Source organism: Chenopodium album, chromosome 22 (assembly GCF_948465745.1).
Source record: "Chenopodium album chromosome 22, dcCheAlbu1.1, whole genome shotgun sequence".
Taxonomy (NCBI): Eukaryota; Viridiplantae; Streptophyta; class Magnoliopsida; order Caryophyllales; family Amaranthaceae; genus Chenopodium; species Chenopodium album.
This window is the reverse complement of record NC_137855.1, coordinates 5,915,631-5,941,023: the sequence shown is the minus strand read 5'-3', so window position 1 is coordinate 5,941,023 and position 25,393 is coordinate 5,915,631. Positions and strand designations below refer to the sequence as shown.

Genomic DNA, 25,393 nt, shown 5'->3' with positions numbered 1-25,393 from the left:
TTCGTTGTGTTGTTGAAAAACAAACAGTGGCAGTGTGAGCTCAACGAACACACATGATCATAAAGATGATGAGTTGCAGAGCTAGTGCTTCCGCCATCTTTCATTCTGGTATTCCTTCTTCTTTTCTCTTCTTTTCCCCCTTTCAATTTCAATTTCGATTTTATTCTCGGCATAATCGAATTCATAAAGTTGTTGATGACCGTCAATTGTTTCTTCAATCAGTTTCTGAACAATCCAAATTAGGGTTTTCCGATCTTAAAAGCCCCCTTTCACTCTTCAATCAAATGATTAATTTGCGTCCTCTCCCTTCTCTTATTCAATTTACTCAGATTATTAATGCCATTTCCAAATTGAAACGCCTTCAACCTCATTCCACCGTTATCTCTCTCTTCCGGAAGATTGAATTACTTAATTGATATTTCACATGATATGCATTCTTTAAGTGTTCTTTCTAATTGCTACTGTCATCTGGGCAGAGTTGATTTCGGCTTTTCTCTTCTTGGTAAATTCATTAAGCTTGGGTATCCCCTTGATTGTGTCATTTTTAACACCTGAATTAATGGCTATATTCACTCTGATAAGCTCCCCCAAGCTGCTCATTTGTTTAATCAAATTGTCAATCTTGGTTTCCAACCCGACTTAATTATGTCTAACACTATTATCAAAGGGCTTTGTAGGATTGGCGACAATGCGTCTGCTCTCACTTTGCTTAACAAAATGCAATCCGGATGTCATTTTAAGCCTGACATTGTTTTATACAGCACTATCATCGATAGTCTTTGCAAGGACAGGTTGTTACAACAGGCCCTAGACCTGTTCTCCTCTATGAAATCTGAGGGCATTAAACCCAATGTTGTCACTTATACTTCCTTGATTCGAGGCCTCTATAATTCCGGCTCTGGGGATGAGGCTCAGCGTGTGTTCACTGAGATGTTAGAGAGCAACATTGCACCTAATGTTCAGACCTACAGCATGCTGGTTGACATGTTTTGTAAAGATGGTTGTGTTGATCAAGCTCAGTTCATTCTAAAGCACATGATTGAGAGAGGTGTGCCTCCAAACATCTTTACTTATAATGCGTTACTGGATGGATATTGCTTGCGCAGTCAGATGGTAGATGCAGAGAACCTACTCGATCTCATGGCCAAAAATGGTTGGGAGCCTAATCTTGTCAGTTTTAATACTATGATTAATGGATATTGCAAGGCTAATAACATTGACAAGGCTCTAAACATATTCCATGAGATGTTTCAGAAAGGGATAACCCCTGATGTTGTTTCCTATACCACTCTTATTGATGGATTGTGCAAAGCTAATAGATTCCCACTCGCAAATAAGCTGTTCAAAGAAATGCGGGCTCATGGAATTACTCCAGATGTTGTCACCTATGCTTCTTTGCTTTAGAGCCTTTGCAAACATGCACGGCTTAACGAGGCAGTGAAATTACTCGAAGATATGGAGGATAATGGTGTTGAGCCAGATGTTGTCATCTACAGTATCCTAATAGACAACTTGTGTGAGGCTGGACAACTTGAAGATGCAGCAAAGTTCTTCTCCCATCTCGTATCAAAGGGTCTGCAACCTGATGTTAAAACATACAATATATTGATCAAAGGCTTCTGCAAGAAGGGGCTCATGAGTGAAGCTGCTCGAGTGTTGAGGATAATGGAGGAAGATAGTTGCCCCCCTGATGATCGAACCTATAATACGATCATTAGAGGTTATATACTCAATAATGATTTGTCAAATGCATTATACTTGTATGGGATGATATCTGGGCATGACCAGATCGCAAGGAGATGCTGATATGTTGCAGAAAGAGGACATGTCGGCCTGCCGCAATTTAACACGTGGCAACAGAAACTCGACACTTGGCACAAAAGGTTGTGCATGGGTGAAAGCCACCTGTCAAGGTAGATTACTATAAATAAGTAGGTAAGACCTCATTAATGAGGACATTAATTCCACTCACTCTCTAATCTCTCTCTACTTTATCTCTCTTACTTATCTTCTCTTCTCAAACACTTTCTGACTTTATCATCGGAGTGGTTAACCCCGGGGTGATCCGGGGATAACCAACTTCTTCTCATTGTGTAGGTTCTCAGCTTGCCGATAGGGGTATCAGAATCTCAGGTCCGAGTTCCTGGAAGATTTGGGATCAGACAGAAACAATTTGGCGCTAGAAGGAGGGGACAATTGATCACTTCTATCGCCTAAGAACCTCACACAAAATATATATATACAACAACAATAATCATGGCCGGAAACAATTTTAACAATGGAATACCAGTAGGACAACCCCAGGTGGAGATAGTAGACGAAACCCATACCCTAGAGGGTAATCAGTTTCATATGCCGATAACCCCCCCTGCAGGAGGAGGGGAGGCAGAGGATCCTATGGCGGCATTTACTCCAGATGAATTGGAAACAGCCGCAAGGGTGATGAGTGCAATGAGTAAGAAGAGAAAGGAGGCTGAGGCGGCACGGGCTGAAAGAGAAGCTGCCCAGGCCGATAGAGGAACATCGCACCGTCACCAGGAGGAACAACACAATCAGCTGGAGAACTCGTCAAGGAGACCCCGATATGAGTCGTCAGTAAGGACGCATACAACATCACAGCAGGATGAGCAATCCTCGAGTCGTGTTGTGAGTACCAGAACTCAGCAGCAAAGAAGCTCGCAAATAGTAGGTCAAGCAGTACGCACGGTAGTGCAGTTAAGGGCATCTCCATTTGCCCAACACATCTTAGATCAACCAATGGAGAAGGTGAAAATGCCGACTTGTAGATATGATGGAAGAGGGGATCCGGCAAGATTCATAACGTCTTATGAGGGACACATGATGCTGTACACAAACTCAGATGCAGTTTGGTGTAAGGTCTTTCCGACAACTTTGATTGGGGCTGCAGCCGATTGGTTTAACAACCTTGAAGTTGGGTCAGTAGATAGCTTTGAAAGACTGACTGAGATGTTTGTAGGGCAATATGTCAGTAATAGCGTGAGGCAGAGAACTTCTGGAGAATTGATGGCCGTGGAGCAGAAACCAGATGAATCTTTGAGGGATTACATCAGGAGATTCAACAATGAAGCAAACACTATTCCGAAGTTACAACAGGAGATAGCCGTGATGGCTTTGATGAATGGGTTAGTTGATTCGGATTTCAAAAGGTATCTTACAAGGAAGAGTCTGCCGACATTGGCGGCAGCGTTCAGCAAAGCTCACGATTACATAAAGAGCGAGGAGCTGTTGAAGACGAGTAGTAGGCATATGGTGGCTGGAAAGGGGCAAAGTCAAAATGAGGGGACCTTGTCTGGAGGGAGCAGGCCGAGAGCTCCTGCCCCAGGAAGGGGAGGAGGAAGTCGGCAAGATACCAGACCGACAAGACTGCCAATGAGATACAGCACTTACACCCCCCTGAATACGCCAAGGGCTGCAATCTTCTCAGTGAATCAGAACAGAGAAGATTGGTCAAGGCCGATTCCCATGAAAGCAAGGTCGAGGGACGTGAAGAAGTACTGTATGTTCCATAGGGATGTGGGGCATTATACAGAAGAATGTACCCAATTGAAGGACAACATTGAGGAGTTGATCAGGAAAGGGCACCTAACACAATACCGGTTGAATACCGACAGGAGTTTACAGCCAACACAAACAGTTGAGAGGCAGCAGATAGAAGCGAGGCCCGAAAGGACACAGGGGAGGATAGTCCGACAAGGGGATGCAGGAATACCGCCGTTATCTACAGGGAGAGTGGATGTGATAACGGGAGGGCCGATTCACGGAGGGACGATTAGTGGAGCGAAAAAGCATTTAGCGGAGCACCGTCATCTAGTTTATGCTTTAGATGTAGATAATCGTCCTCGGCCAGCATCAATACCACAAGTTGTATTTACGGAAGAAGATGCACGAGGTGTAGTGTTCCCACATGATGATCCGTTAGTCCTGATAACTAAGATCAATGGGGCTGACATCAAAAGGGTGCTGGTGGATGGAGGTAGTTCAGCGAACGTGTTGTTTATGCAAGCTTTTACCGAAATGAATATAGGAAGGCAATATTTGAAGCCGGTATCATACCCTGTGATCGGTTTTAATGGGTCGACAGTGAGGCCAGAGGGGAGCATTGTGTTGCCTGTAAGGGTTGGTGATGGACCACAAGCGAGGGATGTGATGGCAGAGTTTTTGGTGGTAGGTGTCAAGTCGGCTTATAACGCAATTATCGGCAGACCGATAATTCATGACATGCAGGCTGTTGTATCAACATACCATTTGGCAATAGCCTATGTATCGAATTTGGGAGCTGTGGAAAAGGTGTATGGGGGTCAGGTTATGTCGAAAGCCTGTTATGTAACAGCTTTGAAGAACCCAGTTGGTGATGCCGCAGTTCCATGCAACCCAACAAGGGAAGGTGAACCGACAGTGCAAGATTTGACAATGAAAAACTTTGATGCAAGACCTGAAGAAACACCAAGGCCGTTGCCGGGCGGAGAAACCGTCCAAGTTGAATTGCAGCCAGGCGACCCCAGTAGAACAGTGAAAGTTGGGGCAGACATGGATGTGGAGACCAGGTGTAACCTGATAAGTTTATTGCGCGAGAACGCCGATGTCTTTGCGTTCTCGGCCAGTGACATGCCAGGCATACATCCTGAGGTAATGGAACATAAGCTGAATGTTGATAGAAAGTTTAGACCGATAAGGCAGAAGAAGCGTAATTTCTCGACTGAGAAGATAGAAGCGATCCAGGCCGAGGTGAACAAGCTCTTGGCAGCAGGGTTTATAGAACCCTGTACATATCCCGAATGGTTGGCAAATGTAGTAATGGTGAGGAAGCCGACAGGGAAATGGCGAATGTGTGTGGATTTTACAGATTTGAATAAAGCTTGCCCTAAGGATTGCTACCCATTACCTCGAATAGATAGGCTGGTAGATTCGACCTCTGGTCATGCCATGCTTAGTTTTCTGGATGCATTCTCAGGATATCACCAGGTCAGCATGCATAAGGCCGACAGAAATAAAACGGCCTTTATAACAGATGTAGGTGTGTATTGTTATAAGGCAATGCCATTTGGGTTGAAAAATGCAGGGGCAACCTATCAGAAGTTGGTGGATAAGATTTTTGAGAAACAGAAAGGGCGGAATGTTGAGGTGTATGTGGATGATACGATAGTAAAGAGTAAGAACAAAGAAGACCATATAGCCGATCTAAGGGAGACATTCGAAACCTTGAGAAAATATCAAATGAAGTTGAATCCAGAGAAGTGTGTTTTTGGGGTGAGATCAGGGAAGTTTTTAGGTTTTATGGTTAGTGAACGGGGGATAGATGCAAATCCTGATAAGGTAAATGCGGTACTTCAAATGAAACAACCAAAAACCATCCGTGATATACAGAGGTTAACGGGCAGGATGGCAGGGCTAACAAGATTTATCAGCAAATCAGCTGATAAAGCACTCCCGTTTTTTATGGTACTGAGAAAGAATAAGGCATTTGAGTGGGGAAAAGAACAAAGTGATGCCTTAGAAGTAGTGAGGAATCATCTTAAATCTCTTCCCACAATTGCCAGGCCTGAGAAGGGAGAAGTGTTACAATTATACATATCAGCATCACCAAAAACAATAGCGGCCGTTTTGTTGGTAGAAAGGAAGAGACAACAACAACCGATTTACTTTGTCAGCCATGTCCTGAATGCGGCAGAACGCAGATACCCAGTTATAGAGAAGATGGCTTTAGCTGTACTGGTAGCAGCTAGGAAGTTAAGACCTTACTTTGATGCACATCCGATAAAAGTGCTCACCAATCATCCCCTAGAGAAGTCACTGCGAAAAATGGATACGTCTGGTAGACTACTGACATGGGCAGTAGAGTTATCGGAGTATGAAATAAGTTACAAGCCTAGGACGTCAATTAAGGCTCAAGCGTTATCAGATTTTATTGTTGAAACCACATACACAGATGAAGAAGAGGAGTTGGGAACATGGCAGGTATCAGTTGATGGATCAGCCGCAGCAACGGGGGCAGGGGCCGGAGTTGTGATAACGGCTCCAGATGGAAAAAGATTTGAATACGCCATGAAATTTAAGTTCAAGGCAACAAATAATGAGGTCGAGTATGAAGCTGCAGTAGCCGGAATGCAGCTGTCAATAGCGGCAGACGCAAAACGGCTAGTTTTGACAACTGACTCTCAGCTGGTGTCAAGCCAGTTTAGTGGGGAATACGAAACTCGAGAGCCAGCAATGGTGAAGTATTTGGAGAAAATGAAACAGTTAGCAGCTCAGTTGCAATACTTTGAGATTAAACTGGTTCCGAGATTGAAAAATGCTCAAGCAGATGCATTGGCAAGATTGGCAAGTTCAAGCTTCAATGACTTGGAAAGAACAGTTATGGTTGAGATTTTAAAGCAGAGAAGCATAGATGAGATACCGGCGGATGTCAATTGTGTTGAAGTGGAGGATCAGTGGTACGATAAAATACTGGCATACATCGTTCATGGTGTAGGGCCAACAGATAAAGGGGAGCTGAGAAGGTTACAGAAGGACAGTGTGTGGTTCGTTATGTACCAAGGCCAGTTATACAAAAGGGGGTTCTCACTGCCGTTGCAAAGGTGCATAACGGATCTTGAATCCGCAAGATTAATAGAAGAATTGCATGAGGGAAGTTGTGGTAATCACCTTGGAGCAAGAGCTTTGTCCAGAGAGGCAATGAGAAGGGGATATTACTGGCCGACAATGAACGCAGATGCAAAGGCTTATGTTAAAAAATGTGAAAAGTGCCAAAGGTTTGCCCCAATTACCAACTTGCCCCCGAACGATCTAACTCCGATGCTGAACCCAATCCCTTTTGCCCAGTGGGGAATGGATATAGCAGGCCCATTCCCATCAGCCACAGGTGGAAGAAAATATCTGATAGTGGGAATTGATTACTTCACCAAGTGGATAGAGGCAGAACCAGTAACGAAGATAACGGCATCGGAGGTGAAAAAGTTTGTATGGAAAAACATCTTCACGAGATTCGGGTTGCCAATGGCGATGGTTTTTTATCATGGAACTCAATTTGACTGTAAACCAGTCAAAGATCTCTTAATGATGTATAAAGTAAAATTTGCTTATGCAGCAGTATGCCACCCACAGTCTAACGGCCAGGCAGAAGCAGCAAATAAGCAGATAATAACGGCAATTAAGAAAAAGATCGAAGACGCAAAAGGTTTATGGGCAGATTTGATACCAGAAATATTATGGGCCAACAGGACAACGATGAGAGAAGCCACAGGTGAATCCCCTTATACTCTGGTTTTTGGAACAGAGGCAGTCATACCAGCGGAAGTCGGTTTGCCGACATTCCGGATTCAGCATTACTGTACAGATCAAAATGATTTACTCCTACGGCAACAGTTAGATTTCTTGCCAGAGCTAAGAGAAAAAGCAGCAGTTAAGTCAGCTGTCTTTAAAGAAAGAATGTCACGGGCCTACAACAGAAAAGTATCATATAGGCCGTTAAGTAAAGGAGATCTAGTCTTACGAAGAACCGCAGCAACCGGTAAGGGAAATGAAGACGGGAAGCTGACTGCAAACTGGGAAGGGCCTTATCGAATAAGAGATGTCGTCGTCCAAGGGTCATTTTATCTAGAAACCCCGGATGGGACACCTCTAAAAAATGTATGGAACTCCGCTGTATTGAAAAAATACTATGTGTAATGAACAAATCCTTATTTTTTGAAACTGATATCAAAAAAAGATATCGGTAATGAATGAAGAAGTATTCAGACAATACGCATTGAAATAGGCATCCTCCATTTAACAGAACATCGTTAAGTGGGATGGACAGCTAAAAACCGCTTCCATGAAGATAACAGTTATACAATCTGATCAGTTGTATATGTTAACTCATGAGGTTGCTGGTTCAAAATATAAATACCGGCCAAATCAATTCGAGTATACGCCGACATGAGGCGTAGCTCAGAAAATGATCGCCGAGAGGGTACCTAACTGGCTAAAACAACACAGCAGTAGGTGACCAGTGTTATAATCTGAACCAGCAACAACCGTTCGCTTTTATGTTCGCAGCTCAGTGTGCATAGCTCTAGCATGAACTATGTACACTGGGGGGGACAAGGAATGATATCCATAGTATGCTGATAAGTTCATATGCGTTGTGATATCCATAGTATGCTGATAAGTTTTTAAAGTATGCTGGTACTTTTTATATGCAATTTCTCGAGCCAGGTTTTAGGTCTGGTATCTTCGGAAGCTGGCGTCTTTAAAAAGGTTTTTAACTGGAAGTTTTCGGATTTTAGACAAAGCATTAGGTAAGTAACTATTTTTTGCAATTTTTTATGCGTTGAAAACTAGCAAGGCGAGGCAACATGATTATCATAACCTTGTTTAAAAACAGGCAAACTAGAAAATGATAAGTAAAGAACAACACAGTTATGATAAAAGTATAGAATTTTGAAGGCAAACGGCAGCCGGTAAAAATAAAAATAAGTTTACACAACAGATAAAATTAACAGCCGACAGGCATCACCACAAAAGAGGGGTATATGCCGATAAAACAGCACTGCCAAAACATGTTCATACATACAAAAACAATAAAAGAGTTACGGCTGGTAAGGCCCAATGATACAAGACCCACAAGAGGATGTCGGTGATGACTGCCCGCCCCTTCAAGATTGAGCATTCTCAGGCACTGGGGAATCCAAAATGCTGGGATTGCTGGGGCCGTCATCAACAGTTGGCGCCAGGTTATACAAGTCCTCATCAGAAAATTGCTGCGCCTCAAAGCCAGAAGGGATCTTGTAGGCTTCCTCGCCGAAAGCCTTTTCAATTTTTGCCCAATCATCCTTCTTCCAACCGGCGGCGTGAGCAATACATCTCTGAGCAGCGGTCCAACCTCCATCAAAACGATCTTGGAGTTTGGAGCAGAACTCATCAGAGGCTAAATAACGGCCGACCGCTCTCCGACGGATACCAGGTTTGTCGGCTTCCATTTTTTGAACCTTTTCTTCAAGGCTCTTAATTTTAATCCTGGCATCCCGGAGATCTTTTTGAACTGAGGGAAGCCGCTCAACGACCTTGTTTTTCTCAGTGATCTGAGTCTTCAAACTTTGCACCTCTAGCTCGAGGTTGGCAACCCTCTCAGCCTTGACCTTCAGCTCCGACATCTCCCTGTCATCTTTTTCTTTTATTTTCCTCAAATCATCGAGGGCCTTTTCAGCATTTTTGATGACCTCCTGCATGGCACTTTCGCTGGCAGACGCTTGATGATGTTTCTCCTGGTAGTAACGATACATCTCAACCAGCTCTGTGCCAGACATGACGGCCTACATAAATGTGTATTTAAGTAGAAGTAGGGAAGCCGAGAATGCTACATAAAAATATATATATAAAAAGATGTGAAATAATAATATGTATACGTACCTTCATCATGTTGTGCATGTGGGTAGCAGCAAGGGGGCCGATTGGACCAGCAGGTCTGTCCATTGGCAGTGTCAAATTGCTCAACAGCCGGTAACCGAGATTTCCACCTTGCATTGGGTCATCGGTTATCATAGATTCGCTCCGGCCGACATCCATAGCAGGCTGCCAACGGTCGCCGGAATGGCCGGGAGGGACAGCAAACCCCTTCAGAACCTCATCTGGAAACCTTCCAGAAACACGCTCAATCCATTGATTGGACCGATAAGTCAAGGCTGGGATGCTGGAATCCGACCCAGCCGTTGTAGGAGCAATTGCGGTGGTTGCCTGAGGTTGACGGGGGGATTCAGCAGAAGTGAGATCTTCGATCTCAATACCCTGAATAACCTTCTTCACAACGGCCTCAGGGCTTTTAGCTTTGTTGACAGTCGGGGTCTTTTCAGGCACCGACTGGTCCTTCTTCTTCTCGGGCGCCGATTGATCTTTTTTCTTTTCGGCACGCCCTTCAGGTTGCCTGGGGCTGGAGATCACAATGCCACCTCGCCGATTGGCTAGAGGTGTTAGTTTTCTCTTCTTGGCATTATCATCGGCCATGATCTCAGCTCTTCTCTTGGCACTAATGGCTGGAGCACGCCCACAGACGGAAGCAAGAGTATCGTAGGGGTCGGAAGCTTTGGGGCAGCGCCTGATAACCCTTGTCCCGTCAGAAGATAGGCCGAGTTGTCTATTATCCAACTTATCAATACCTGGTAAAAAGGAATGTAAATTCAATAAGTTAAAAAAAAAAAAATAATAATAATAATAATAAAAGGGTAAGGAAGGTAACACTAAACAAGTAAACTACGCCGCTTTCATTATGAAAATAAGAACATGAATAAGAGTAATAAAACCAAGAAGGATAAGCTATACCATGCTGGTCAGTCCAACAAAGACCGACACGAGATAGCGGCGCGTTGCCCAGAATGTAACTCACATTCGGCACCCACACCGCAGGAATTAGACGGACCTTGCCGTCGCCTTCATCATGCTCAGAGATGTCAAAGTGATTGACATCCCTTTCTTCATGCTTCCCGAGATCTCTCTCGGGGATTGAATCAAAATGGGGATGAGGCTTGAAAAAAGTTCTCCTCAAAGGAAAATCCTCTGGGACTGAAATAAAGAAAAACTTATCCTTCCAACCTTTGCAGCTAGATAGTTTAGGATGGACGGTGTATTTGTGGGGTTGGGTATATAAAGACCACCACCCATCTGATTGACCATCTCTCTTTAGGGTAATAAGCCGTCTGAATACATTAAGGGTTAGAGGGAAGTTCCGATATAGCATAACCCAAACTGTAGCAATAACGACACGAATAGTTTGAGGGGTTAACTGAACCAGGCAAACGTTCCAGGCCTTCAAGATTTTAGCAACAAAGGAATGCAGAGGAAAACGGAGGCCAAAATCTAAGTGCTTCATGTAAACAGCCACGGAACCAGCTGGACAATCCAACACTGAAGCTCCAGATGGAGGGAGAGACAACTCGTACCCATCAGGTAAGTTAAAGAACTTTTTTGCACGACGGCAATAGTCCTTTGTAATTGCCGTTTTCCTAAAAGCTTCACTTATCTTTTCCTTTGCAACTTTTCCGTCGTTGGCAAGAGCTATAGGTTGTCGGAACTCAGCCCTATCAGTTTCAGAATTATACCCCTCGTCCAAATTCTCTTCCTGGATAACCTCGGCCGTTAAGTCAACAATGTCGTCCCTACTCTCATTATTTACACTGTCTTCCTGAGCGTCGTCATCTCTTAAAACTGAGTTGACGGCAGAATCATGAACAGGAGATGACGGACCTTCTTCAGGGGTCAAAGGGATGTCATCCTCAAGTTCTTCTTCAGAAGAACTTACAACCTGACCTTGTCCAGGTCTTTTACTAGATTCCGCTGCCTTGGCGGCCTCAGCTGCTTTAGCTGCTTTGGCGGCCTCAGCGGCTTCACGGGCGGCAGCTCGGGGTTGATAACTTGTACTCTTTACCCTTGGCATAGTGTTTATACCTATATTGCCAACGTTAGTGCCGTATTGATTAAAATATCGTCTCCCAGTAAAGCTGCGTAAGTGATAACGGACATTAACAGGTTCAACGTCAAGAATTTCAGTATCGGCAGGGATATCAGGGTTAGTAGGGTGAAGGGCGCTTTCACGGTGGGCAATGGTCCTATGTATCATAAAAGCACGTTTTTCTTCTTCAGAAGTTAACGTCTCAAAAGGATAGTCAATGTTATCAGAAAGGGAAGACGAATTACCTTGATTACTACCGATTTCTTTGCCTAAAGATTGTCTAATTAAACGGCGCCTAGCAGTACTAAGGTTAGGAAAATTCTCTTCGACACTATCTTCAGACATTTAATTGAATATAAGGAAATAAAAACAGCATGAAAAATCAGGGGTTAGGGTACGAAAATACCTTCAATGAAAATCGCGGATTTAACACCTCTAACTGATAAAGAAACGACGAAGAAAGAGAAGGTACGCCCGAGGAGACGGAATGCACAAACCGAACGCGAGGAAGATAAGAAAGGACAGAACTGTGGTCAGCCACTTAAACTTTTTCGAGAGAAAACTGGGAGGGAATGCAAAGTAGTAAGAAAATGGCGGAATTTTGATCTAAAAAAGGGGAAGCTGAATGGCCAATTGAAGTGAAAGGCGGTTCAGAGATCCGACGGCTGTTAATTGACAAACCTTTTCAAAAAGCAGCGGCAGGATTTGTGACACGTGTAAAAATTTTCCCGCCCAAGCAAAAAAAAAAAAAAAAAAAAGGGAAAAGAAGAAAAACGGTTACACTACCATAACGTACCCTTTGTAATGAATTGACCTTGTAAGCTATCGGCATACAAGGTCACTTGGGGAGTTTTTCGCTCCCAGGTTTTTTGTAATGAATTGACCTTGTAAGCTATCGGCATACAAGGTCACTTGGGGAGGAAAACGGAGTTTTTCGCTCCCAGGTTTTTTGTAATGAATTGACCTTGTAAGCTATCGGCATACAAGGTCACTTGGGGAGGAAACGGAGTTTTTCGCTCCCAGGTTTTTTGTAATGAATTGACCTTGTAAGCTATCGGCATACAAGGTCACTTGGGGAGGAAAACGGAGTTTTTCGCTCCCAGGTTTTTTGTAATGAATTGACCTTGTAAGCTATCGGCATACAAGGTCACTTGGGGAGGAAAACATAACTTCTCAGCAAATAGTAATAATAAAAGTACTACAAGTAGCAAATTAGCATAACACTTCTCAGCAAAAGGACATAGAGCTTAAAAATATATGAATATGTAGAACTTAATTTGCCTGGATACAGGCCAAGCGATTAAGATGGATTATGAAAACGACAACATTGGTAATGACACTTTGTTAGTAAGCAGTACTTGACAACGTACAAGAAACGTTGTTACAATAAAATTTCCAATTTAGGGAAGAGTCGGAAGAATGAGATGTGGAACCCAAAGTTTGTTTTGTTAGGATCAGCTTGTCTCCCATGATTAATTGAGCACGATGATGGATGATCATACGTCCTCACTTGGGGGGCTAATTGTATGGGATGATATCTGGGCATGACCAGATCGCAAGGAGATGCTGATATATTGCAGAAAGAGGACATGTCGGCCTGCCGCAATTTAACACGTGGCAACAGAAACTCGACACTTGGCACAAAAGGTTGTGCATGGGTGAAAGCCACCTGTCAAGGTAGATTACTATAAATAAGTAGGTAAGACCTCATTAATGAGGACATTAATTCCACTCACTCTCTAATCTCTCTCTACTTTATCTCTCTTACTTATCTTCTCTTCTCAAACACTTTCTGACTTTATCATCGGAGTGGTTAACCCCTGGGTGATCCGGGGATAACCAACTTCTTCTCATTGTGTAGGTTCTCAGCTTGCCGATAGGGGTATCAGAATCTCAGGTCCGAGTTCCTGGAAGAGTTGGGATCAGACAGAAACAATACTATTGTGATCTTATGGTTGGGAAAAGATTTGAAGCTGATGCAGACACTTTGTCATTGTTTGTTGGCCTCTTGTCTTCTGATAAATTAAGTGACTCAAACAAGAACCTGCTATCGAAGTTTTTCAGCTGAATTTCAGTTAAAATGTATGCAAAGATTTTGGACCTTAAATATGTTTTCTGCAGAGAAAATTGAGATGGAGTAAAAATGCTCCTAGATGATATATGAATAACAGACCGCTGTTAGCTCCAATTGGCATGTTTCTTGTGAGCTTTGGTGCAGAGATCACCAAAGAACAATGATATCTTGTTTGTATCCAGATGCTTCACTACTTGGTTTTGTAAATATTTCTGTACTTTAATGTATATATTATGCTCCTTTACTTTATTGTTAACAATGTAATGCCCTGTGAGGTTCATTTGCATTGGATTTTTTAGCTTATAAGAAAAAAGTACACATGCAATACAAAAAAAAATAAAAAAATAAAAAAACATATAAATGTAGATGTGATAGATTATAGTGAATCCTTATTCTTTTTTACTTTTTTAGTGAAATGAAAGTAATTAAATAAAATAGAATTAGTGCCAATTGTGGATATGCCCAAACTAAAGTGGAATACGTTGATCTTTGATTTTGCTTGTTTTGAACGTAGGGTGAAGGAAGTTGCAACTTGCAAAGCTCATTAATTTCCACATCACTTTGAAGCCTAAGGTTGATTCATGTGTGACGTTGATGAAAATCCATGAACAGAAACTTCAGATGAAGAAAAGGCATGGAGAAGAAGAATAATTGGAGAAGCAATTTGCTGCTTCTTTGAGATGTTTTGTGGAAAAACAGACCACTCTTGACTCAGATTCAGATGCTTCCAATGAACTCTGATGCAGAAATCTTAGAACAAATATTATACCTTGTCTGCATCCAGACGCTTAATGTCTCCGTCTATTGGTATGGTAAGTATATCTATAACTAAATGTATTTTGTGGAATAATAGATCACTTTCGACACCAATTTAGACACTTTTCTTGAACTCTGAGATGTGGAAATCATAGATGCCGCTTCATCTTTTGGTATGGTCTATATGTCCAATACTTAATTCAATTCTTGTGAAAATGCTTTAGGTATGTAGCTTATATGTTTACCCAGCACATTAATATGTACTACTGAATGACCAGGCTTATTATTAACATAGTCATGTCCTTTGTCTTCTTAATTTAATTGCTACTATTTAGACTAAAGAAAAAGTGTCTTTTTTGGGATACATTTTATAATTGATCACCTTTTTACCTTCATTTGTGCAAGGATGAACTCTAAAGTCCTCCTTTCTTGGACATTGCTTGTATTTCATCAACTAAGTGGTTAAGATTAGAATAGGAGGACCCTCCTTCAGCGATACTTCTCTTAGCTTGTTGTGATATATTATCCATTGATCTGCACAGTTCTTCCTTCTTCTCATCCATTACCTCGTTGATCATCTTCTCCACTATTGCTCTATCATATGTGTCCTTCATATCTAAGCCAATTCCCCAAACTTGACTGACAAACCTGCTGTTCACTTGTTGATCACCAAAGTAAGGCCAACAAAGCATTGGCACCCCTGCTATTATGCTCTCTAGAGTAGAGTTCCACCCACTGTGGGTCAAGAACCCACCAATGGATCGGTGAGCTAAGACCTCATCTTGAGGGGCCCATTTCACCTTGCATCCTCTCTTCCTGGTTCCCTCCAAGAGGTCATCTGGAATTGGACCCTCTAGGCCACTTGTGATGACGTCAGGCCTTACTACCCACAGGAAGTACTTCTTACTCTGCACTAGACCGGCCCAAAGTTCCATGAGTTGGTCAGATGTGAAGGTAGTTGTGCTGCCAAAGCTTACATAGATGACAGATTTGTCGGGCTTTTGGTCCAACCATGATATACAACTAGTATCCACTTCCCACAAGCTACTAGATAAATTGTTGTACAATGGTTTTTCCTCTTTGCCGAGTCTGTATTTTAGGTGTGCATGTAGTGGTCCAATGGGGTAAACCCGGGAGCATTGTGATCGGATTTGAGATAAAACTGGACCCTCCAATTCCTCAAATGTATTGAGAATGAGTGAGTGGGCCTCCTTGTTTCTCTGCATCTCATTGATGAAATATTGTTTGAGGTCACTACATGAGGACATGTCTTGGCCTTGGCAGAAGCTGGGCAGGTCACGGCAGCGAAGAAAGCTTTCCATCCCTGGTACCTTACTTACTAGCTGATCCATTTCTTCATTCTCTATGCAATACATGGAAAAGAAAAAACAAAGACCAGATTTACTAGCAGATAATCTAACCGAATTCAGGAGTACAGTAATGTATGGTTGGTATGATGGTATCTAATGTTTTTGTTATTTTAGAAGGGAGACCCTTTTATGGCTTTGTTAGACTGAATAATGTCACCTGAATACAAATTCTTAGTAGTTGGCGTAAGTTATGTTCAGCCTCACCATCAAAGCCCCAGACCAATTAGATAATTTTAATTGAGTTGTGGGATCAAGACTTCTCTTTTCTGTGTTCTGCTTAGCACTTAATAGGCGACTAGACATTATTGGATTTGAATACCATTTCATAATTACAGTTTTTTGCTGTATTTTGTTTGAGGAAGTTCTTTAGTTTCCCATCTAGCCAGATAGCTTCTAGTTGGACCTTACTGTATTGTACTTCCTGAAGTTTTAGTTATTAAAACGAGGGTAATCAACCTGTACACGAGTAATGATAATTTTTGCAGATAAACATAATTTATTTCATGTTTGTGTGAATTGTGTCTATGCATAAATCTATGCTTTTACAATATTAGTTGCTGCAGCCTAAATTACACTGAATTGAATCCATATATGATTTACTTATGTTTATTCTGTCTTTATTGAACACTCTTGTCAGTCTTGTTTATGGTACTTTATGAAATTGATTTTTTTTTTTTTTTTTTTTTTTTTGGGCAATGCTTTCTTGCCCAAGTCAAAGATTTCGTACCATGAGCTTACCTAGCTTTGTCTTTTACGGCTCTTGCCTTCGGTAGTATACTTATCTTGTGAGCTCTTCTATTTAGTTACAGGTTTACCCCCCTAAGTTAAAGTATTGTTAAGACAAAAAAAGCAATCATCAAATTCCTTTATGAAACCTCTTTTTCCTGTACTATTGAACTTAAAAACAAACTGATGAGACGCGTTTAGAAGAGAATTTGGAGGGGGAAAGGGAGAGTGAAGGATCCATGTTTCATTAATTGAATTCAAGACTGGTGAAAGTGAAGGGAAGCAAATGGGAGAATATGATTTTCTTTTCATTTGTTATGCTTAGCAGCATTCTTTAAATTGTTAGAAGGAAATCTTTTTCTCACTCCTTTCATCCCTTCCCTGCCCTCGCCGCCCCCTTCACCCTTACCATTATCATACAAAATCATGTACATTTTGTTCATCATTATAGTTGGTATGAAAAATAAGATCATATATTATTAACACTGAAAGCTCTTAAAAGTCGAGAATATAGATATGCTTACCTTTGAAAGGTACTTCTCCTGCTTCAATGAGCTGTGGAATACAGAAATAAGTCCAATTACAACATGCACTGGAACACCTGAATGCAATAATTGGTACCTCAGCTTCATTTGCTAGATCATGAGCAAAGCTTAACCACCCATCTATGATGAAACATGTAACCTTAGCTGTTTCTGTTGATCCAAACAGAAGCTCTCTCAAAAGGGGTTTAGCACTTGGTGCCACCCCCTCATTCACTGCATTCAAGAGGTCCATAACATTAGTGTTACCAGCCGGTGGCCGAGATTGGTTTTGGGGCGGCCAACCTGATATAGTCTTAAATGTGAAACCCGAGTAGCGGGAAAAACGAGCTTGAATGTTGTTGTTTTGGGTCAGAAGTTGGTGATTGTGGTTTGTATTCAGGAAAGTCACCTGAAGATCAGCAAGACAAAGAAGTTCGGCTAATTGTAGCATAGGGGTTACATGGCCTTGTAATGGTAATGGAAAGATGAGCACATGAGGTGTAGGAGAAGATTGTTGCTCCATTTTTGCTTGAGATTTTGGGGTTGGAATTCTGAGGTATAGCTATGCTGCTTTGGTACTGATTAGGTTGATGCAGGTGTTGTAAATGTTGATGTACGATAATCTAATAATGACAAGTTTTTGTGGTCTTGTTGTGCATCACTCAAAAAAGATAGGTACAAACGTGTAGTATAGTGGAGTACTACAGACTACATTAGTACAGTGTATAAGATACTTGTATTTCGTTCTCCGTAATACATAGTAATCTTTATTCATGAGTTACATGACATACATGTAGTTGTACATTTGCTTGCAAATACGCAGTATACATTAAGATAAATTTGATGTGGAGTATCATTTAATATGCGATGAGAATTCGATTTTATAACAGAATCAAGGGGGGTGCCCGTGGCTTACCCTAGTGGCCTATCCCCCTTGATTTCGCCCCTGAATAGCTTTTATGTAAAGTGAGATAGTTATTACACTGTATGTAAAGATTTGAATCCACCAATTGTGAACTTGCTAATTTCACTTGAAATTGGTTTATGTGAGCTTATTGCCTTATCGGGACTAATATATACAAAGTAATACATACTTATCTTATCTATATATCTATATTAAAACCCAAAGCAAGAATTGTAATCATGCCACGTGTCATCATTTTTGCCACGTGTCTTCATAAATTGATAAATGATGTGGGGTCATATGATTCATGTCATATTAAAACTAATCATCAATTTTCCCTCATAAAAAATTAATGTTCATAAATGCTAATTTTTGAATCCTCATTCTTTTGTTTGCTCATCTATACTTTGAAAAATTTATAATGGTAGATAAAAATTCATTTAACATATAAAACAAACTAATATAAAGTACTCGTATAAAAGTTAGGTTACTGCATATTTCATAATGAATTTTGTTAATGTTCAATAAAATGTATAAAAAAATGATTTTTTTTTTTAATTATAAAACCATCAATAGATTTCCCTTTAATTTATTCAAGATTTTTTTTAAAACAATTTACTATAGTTTTTACATAAAAAAAATGACCCGGGGCATCGCCCGGGCCTCAAACTAGTTAAATTTTATATCTAACCCGTGTTACATATACTATCTCCGTTATATATTAGTTGCAACTTAAGGTATTATGTGTGAGATATAAAATATTACAAAATTGCAATAAATATTTAGCTTAGGTAGTATCTCAACTTGTTAGGATTTAAATTTTTTATTTTTTTTTTTTTTTTTGACAAAGCACCAAAGATGGGAATTATAGTAATTATACTACTCGTAGTATTAAAGCTTGGTCTGCAAAGGCAGACGAACTAACAGCAGGAGGGCATTCCTCCAACCAAACCAGAACCTCAGTAAAGGATAAGCTAGTTTATATTTTCTAAAACCTTTTACAAAGTAAAAATAAAAAGTGCAAAAGAATAGGACAATAAAGTTTGTGATGTTAAGAGTTAATTAATTTAGTCAAGGTGTGAATGTCCACACTCCAATTTCTTCATTGCATTTAATGTAGTAGCCAACCCTAATTGCCACCCTCTAAGGTTATAGCCCACAATGTAATAGTGGTTCTTACTACTATAAATAGCCATGTAATTTCACTTGTATGATGCACAAAAATATTACCAAGAGTAATACATAAAAGTAGTAATACTTCTCTTATTACCTTCTTCTCTTAATCCTCTAATTTCTATATATTTCATAACACGTTATCAGCACCATCTTCAATCAGGTATACTTATACCGATTATCCAATTTTTACAAAGATTCAATTTCTTTCACAAAATATATTTTGAGGAGTATGCTCTATAGTTGCCCATATGGGATCCTCTATACCAGAAACTCACAATATATTTCTCCACAAAATTACTCTACATAATTAGCCATGTTGATTAAAAATGAGGATATCAATACATACCTTATTTATGATACTTAGTTTGGTAACTCTCATGCATGGTTATAGAAAGTAATATATAATTACTTTTGCATGTGGAAATATTTGTTGTATGCATGTTAATAAAGTAAATTTCATGGTCACACAAATCATGTTTATACTTACTTACTTGTGCATAATTACTAAAATGAAAAAAAAAATGATGCAGCCTTTATATTTATTTAATTTTTAGATTACACACTTTTATGTTTCTTTCAATTTTCGAACCCTTGACCTCATGAATAGATTAGGGTTCTCGGACCACTACGGCTTGCATCCCAATGTGATACTTATTTACGTTTGTAAATATTAATAGTTTGATTACGATTATTTTACCAGTCTACTAGAACATTGTATGATATTTTTATAGTAGTGTAAAGCTGAAACGGATAATTTACCCCCCTATAAAAGGCGGATTACACCCCCTTATTTCACCATACAAACCTTATCCCCTCCTTAAACTTTACCCAAATTATCTCCTGTTCTTCTTCCTCCATTTACACCGGTCACACACCATGTTCCCCGTCGACAACCGACAACCACCACACCCCTTTACCTTTGAAGAAGATTTAAGGAAATTAAAACTATATTTAGTTTTAATTATGGCCCTAGTAGTTTTATTAATGGCAATGATGATTTTCATCATTTTACATAAGTAACGCTCGGTTTTTCGACAAAGGGAATTCATGCATGTAATCTCCGTAGTACTTCAAGTTTTTTTTGTCTTCTAGGTAGATTATAAGTGCATTTTGTTATAATAAATGTTCCTTTTGTTTTATCATTAATGTATGTCATTAATATTATTATTATTATTATTATTATTATTGTTGTTGTTGTTGTTGTCAGTGATGTAGTGATAGTAGTAGTATTTATTGTTATTGTTATTATTATCATTGTTATTGTTATTATTGTTGTTGTCGTTGTTTAATTAACGTAATTATCATGTTTAATTTTAGCTTAACTTTATGTAAATCATAATAATAACCCAAGGGGGAGAAGCAAATATGTTTTAAATGGATTATTATTATGATTACAATTTGATTACTTTAATTATCACTTGCTTAATTGGCTTAATAATAATTACCTATTTGATTGTAGTTAAACTGGGAGACTTGATGAAAAGACAATTTGACGTATTAGACTTGTCCGGACATAATTATCTTGAATGGACAGTTGATGCCCAAATGAATTTGAAGGCTCAGGGATTGGAACATACAATCAAAGAAATTACCATCCCAGGAAGCGAAAAAGATGCCCCTGCTCAAATTAAAGTTCCTACTGATCAAGAGAAAGCAAAAGTTATAGTTCTCTTAAGGCACCATTTACATAACAGTTTAAAAAACTGAGTATTTAATGGTGGAAAATCCCAAAGAACTATGGGATAGCCTGAAAGGAAGATATGACCACCATAAAAGGGTACTCCTTCCTTCAGCACAATTTGAGTGGACAAACCTGAGATTTCAGGACTTTAAATCTGTCAGTGATTATAATTCATCACTATATAAAATCGTATCAATATTGAGATATTGTGATCAACCAGTCACTGACGTGCAAATGATAAAGAAAACACTCTCTACATTCCATGCTAACAACATTGTATTGCAACAGCAATACCGTGAAAGAGGCTTTGCAAAATATTCTGAGCTTATTTCTACATTATTGGTTGCTGAAAAGAATAATGATCTTCTGTTGAAGAATCACAACCTAAGACCAACTGGGTCTCAAGCATTCAATGAAACAAATGCTGTAGAAAGCTCAAATCCACCTGAGACAAATGTTGCTCATAGAGGTGGACGTGGAAAATATAATAACCGTGGCAGAGGTCGTGGAAATTTCCGCGGACGTGGCCGTGGACGTGGTTATGGCCGTGGTAGAGGCCAATTTCCCCCTAGAAACAACACTCAAAGGGGGCATCAACAAGGAAACAAAAATCAAGCCACCACAAAAGGAAAAGACACATGTTATAGATGTGGCATGACTGGACATTGGGGACGTACTTGTCGTACGGCCAAACATCTGGTAGAACTATACCAGGCTTCCATTAAAGGGAAAGAAAAACATGCCGAAACAAATTATGTTAATGAAGAAAATGTCCCTGGAATTAGCCTTGATGTGTCTGATTTCCACATAGACAATGGTGAAGCTGGTGGTGAATTTATCTTTGGAAAGAATAATCATGTTTAGATAATTCATCAATTACTATGATATGTATTATGTTTTCATTATGTACTTTTCTTGTATGTTTTTTTTTTTTCATGTTCAAGTTATGTACTCTTAATTTTTCATCATTAATAAAGTAAGTCCAGTTTAATTATCTTAAACTAATCTTATACTTATTATTTTATGAAGATATGGATCTGCCCGAAGTTGGTTCCAAATTTCAATGCCTTTTGGACAGTGGAACAACACACACTATTCTGAAGGATAGAAAATATTTTTTAAAGTTAAAATTATTTCAAGCAAATGTTAATACCATTTCTGGGTCAGCCAAGCTAATAGAAGGTTCTGGAAAAGCTTGCATAATACTCCCAAATGGAACAAAATTAATCATTAATGACGCTTTATATTCGAGTAAATCTCGAAGAAATCTTATAAGTTTTAAAGATGTGCGTCAAAATGGTTTTCATTTAGAAACAATGATAGTGGATCAAAAGGAATATTTATGCCTCACGGCAGAAAAACATGGCAAGAAACATGTGTATGAGAAATTGCCAGCATATTCTTCAGGGTTATATCATATAGATATACGACCAGTTGAAATAAATTCGATATCTAACCAGAAGTTAGATAATAAGAATCTGCTAAATTTATGGCATGATCTTTTGGGTCATCCTGGTACAGGAATGATGCACAAGATTATAGCAAATTCAGTAGGACATTCAATTAGGAATGTTAAAATCCCTCGATCAGATGAATTAACATGCTCTGCATGTTCACTTGGCAAATTAATAATAAGGCCATCTATGAACAAAATTGCTACTGAATCTCCAACATTTTTAGAGAGGATTCAAGGAGACATTTGTGGACCAATTAATCCTTCATGTGGACCATTCCGATATTTTATGGTATTAATTGATGCCTCAACTCGATGGTCACATGTAAGTCTCTTATCCAGTAGAAATGTTGCTTTTGCAAAACTCCTTGCTCAAATTATTAAACTAAGAGCACAATTTTCAGACCATACAATAAAAAGAATAAGGCTTGACAATGCTGGGGAATTTACATCCCAAACATTTAGTGATTATTGTATGTCGATTGGAATTGTTGTAGAACATCCAGTAGCTCATGTTCATACACAAAATGGACTCGCTGAGTCATTAATTAAGAGACTACAATTGATTGCAAGACCATTATTGATGAGATCAAAATTGCCTTCATCTGCTTGGGGTCATGCCATAATACATGCGGCAACTCTAATTAGATTAAGACCAACTGCTTATCATAAGTTCTCACCACTACAATTAGTTTTTGGTCGAGAACCTAATGTCTCACATCTAAAAATTTTTGGTTGTGCGGTGTATGTTCCTATTGCTCCACCCCAACGAACAAAGATGGGTCCACAAAGAAGGCTGGGAATTTATGTTGGGTTTGAATCACCCTCCATAATTAAATATCTTGAACCAATGACCGGTGATTTATTTACGGCCAGATTTGCCGACTGTCATTTCAATGAGACAGTATTCCCAGCCTTAGGGGGGAGAGAAAGTGGACCCACGAAAGAAAGAAATAGAAATCATTTGGAATGCAACACAATTGTCAATGTTTGATCCACGAACAAATATGTGTGAACAAGAAGTTCAGAAAATTGTTCATTTACAAAGCATTGCAAATCAGCTGCCTGATGCATTTATAGATGCAAAGAAAGTGACAAAATCACATATACCAGCTGAAAATGCCCCTGCACGAATTAAAATTCCATTTGGTGATAAGATCATTGAAAATGAATCTCTAGCACGCCGAAAGCGTGGAAGACCACTTGGTTCAAAAGACTCTAAACCAAGAAAATTAAAAGGACCTGATGAGATCAACAACATTCCCCTTACGGAAGGTCAAGAAAGACAAAGTACAGATGAGAATAGAGATCGAAAAAGATGATAATCCGAAAGGGGATGAACAAGATGACCATGACATCGATAACAATGAAACTTCAATAAATTTTGTTTCTACCAGGAATTATTGGAATAGAAATGATGTTATCGTAAATGAAATATTTGCATATTCCATTGCAATTGAAATGGCATCTGACGAAAATGATAGTGAACCAAGAACAGTGGAAGAATGTCGTTGCAGGCATGATTGGCCAAAATGGAAAGAGGCAATGCAGACAAAGTTAAAGTCACTCGAAAAACGAGAAGTGTTTGGAAAAATAACCCTTACACCAGAAGGTGTAAAGCCAGTTGGATACAAGTGGGTATTTGTGAGAAAACGAAATGAGAAAAATGAAATTGTTAGATACAAGGCAAGACTTGTAGCCCAAGGTTTTTCTCAAATTCCAGGGATTGATTATGAGGAGACATATTCTCCCGTAGTTGATGCAACTACGTTAAGATTTCTAGTAAGCTTGACAGTCTCAGAAGGACTAAAGATGCGATTAATGGATGTAGTAACCGCATATTTATATGGGTCACTCGATACAGATATTTATATGAAAGTCCCAGATGGACTAAAATTACCAGAAAACCACAAGCCTAGACATTCTTTCCATAAAATTAAAAAGGTCACTTTATGGATTGAAACAGTCTGGGAGGATGTGGTATAATCGTCTTAGTGAATACCTTATGAAAGAAGGGTTCAAGAATAATCAAATCAGTCCTTGTGTTTTCATTAAGATATCACAATCAGGGTTTGCAATTGTTGCAGTTTATGTTGATGACTTGAATATCATTGGAACCCCAAATGAACTTGAAAGAACTGCAAAATACTTGATGAAAGAATTTGAGATGAAAGACCTTGGACAAACTAAATTTTGCCTTGGATTGCAAATTGAGCACTTAAATAATGGTATTTTCGTCCATCAGTCTAACTACACCGAAAGAGTGTTAAAACGTTTTTTCATGGACAAAGCGACCCCAACAAACACCCCGATGATTGTTCGGTCTTTGACTATGAAATATGATCCATTTAGACCTCCAGAGGAAAACGAGGATGTCCTTGGTCCTGAAGTACCATATCTAAGTGCAATTGGGGCTCTAATGTATCTAGCTAACAATACTAGACCAGACATAGCTTTTTCTGTGAATTTGTTAGCCAGGTTTAGCAACGCACCAACGAAGAGACACTGGAAAGGAGTAAGACACTTACTACGATATCTACGAGGAACAAAAGATCTTGGTTTGTTTTATCAATCAAGGCAAGATGCCACCCTCATCGGATATGCAGATGCTGGATATCTATCAGACCCACAAAACGCCAAGTCACAAACTGGATATCTGTTCACCTATGGTGGAACTGCAATTTCTTGGAAATCAACAAAGCAAACCTTAACTGCGACATCATCAAATCATGCTGAGTTGATTGCCCTTTATGAAGCAGGACGTGAGTGTGTATGGCTAAGGTCAATGATCGACAATATCCAAGAAGAATGTGGGATGAAAGAAGTAACTGAAAGTCCAATCATCATTTACGAAGATAATACTGCATGTATCGCACAAGTAACTGAAGGATATATTAAAGGTGATAGGACTAAACATATATCCCCAAAACTGTTCTTTACACACGATTTGCAGAAGGAAGGGAAGATAAATGTCCAACAGATCCAATCATCTGATAATCTTGCAGACTTGTTTACAAAGTCCCTACCTTCGAAGAGTGTTGAGCGGTTGGTCCACAAGATTGGGATGCGTCGTCTTCATAAACTATGTTAAAATCAGGGGGAGCATTATATGCACTGCACTCTTTTTCCCTTCGATCAGGTTTTTATCCCAATGGGTTTTTCCTGACAAGGTTTTTAATGAGGCAGTACACTAAAGCATATAGTAATATATTGTTGTACTCTTTTCCCTGAGCTATGGCCTTTATCCTAAAGGGTTTTACCTAGCAAGGTTTTAACGAGGCAACATATA

General features: G+C 39.7%; 1 protein-coding gene and 1 pseudogene across 1 annotated transcript; one reads left to right on the top strand and one right to left on the bottom strand.

Moving 5' to 3' along the window:
- Positions 1 to 40: 40 nt before the first annotated feature.
- On the top strand, positions 41 to 13,508 carry LOC145603809 (uncharacterized; annotated as a pseudogene).
- Positions 13,509 to 14,561: 1,053 nt separating this feature from the next.
- LOC145603654 (7-deoxyloganetic acid glucosyltransferase-like) lies at positions 14,562 to 17,468 on the bottom strand. The gene is made up of 2 exons (XM_081659602.1): positions 16,891 to 17,468; positions 14,562 to 15,633 (listed from the first exon to the last, which is right to left on the bottom strand). Exons 1-2 carry the CDS (start codon positions 17,411 to 17,413, stop codon positions 14,684 to 14,686), a joined length of 1,473 nt encoding a protein of 490 aa, XP_081515728.1. The 5' UTR covers positions 17,414 to 17,468; the 3' UTR covers positions 14,562 to 14,683.
- Between the last annotated feature and the right edge of the window lie 7,925 nt (positions 17,469 to 25,393).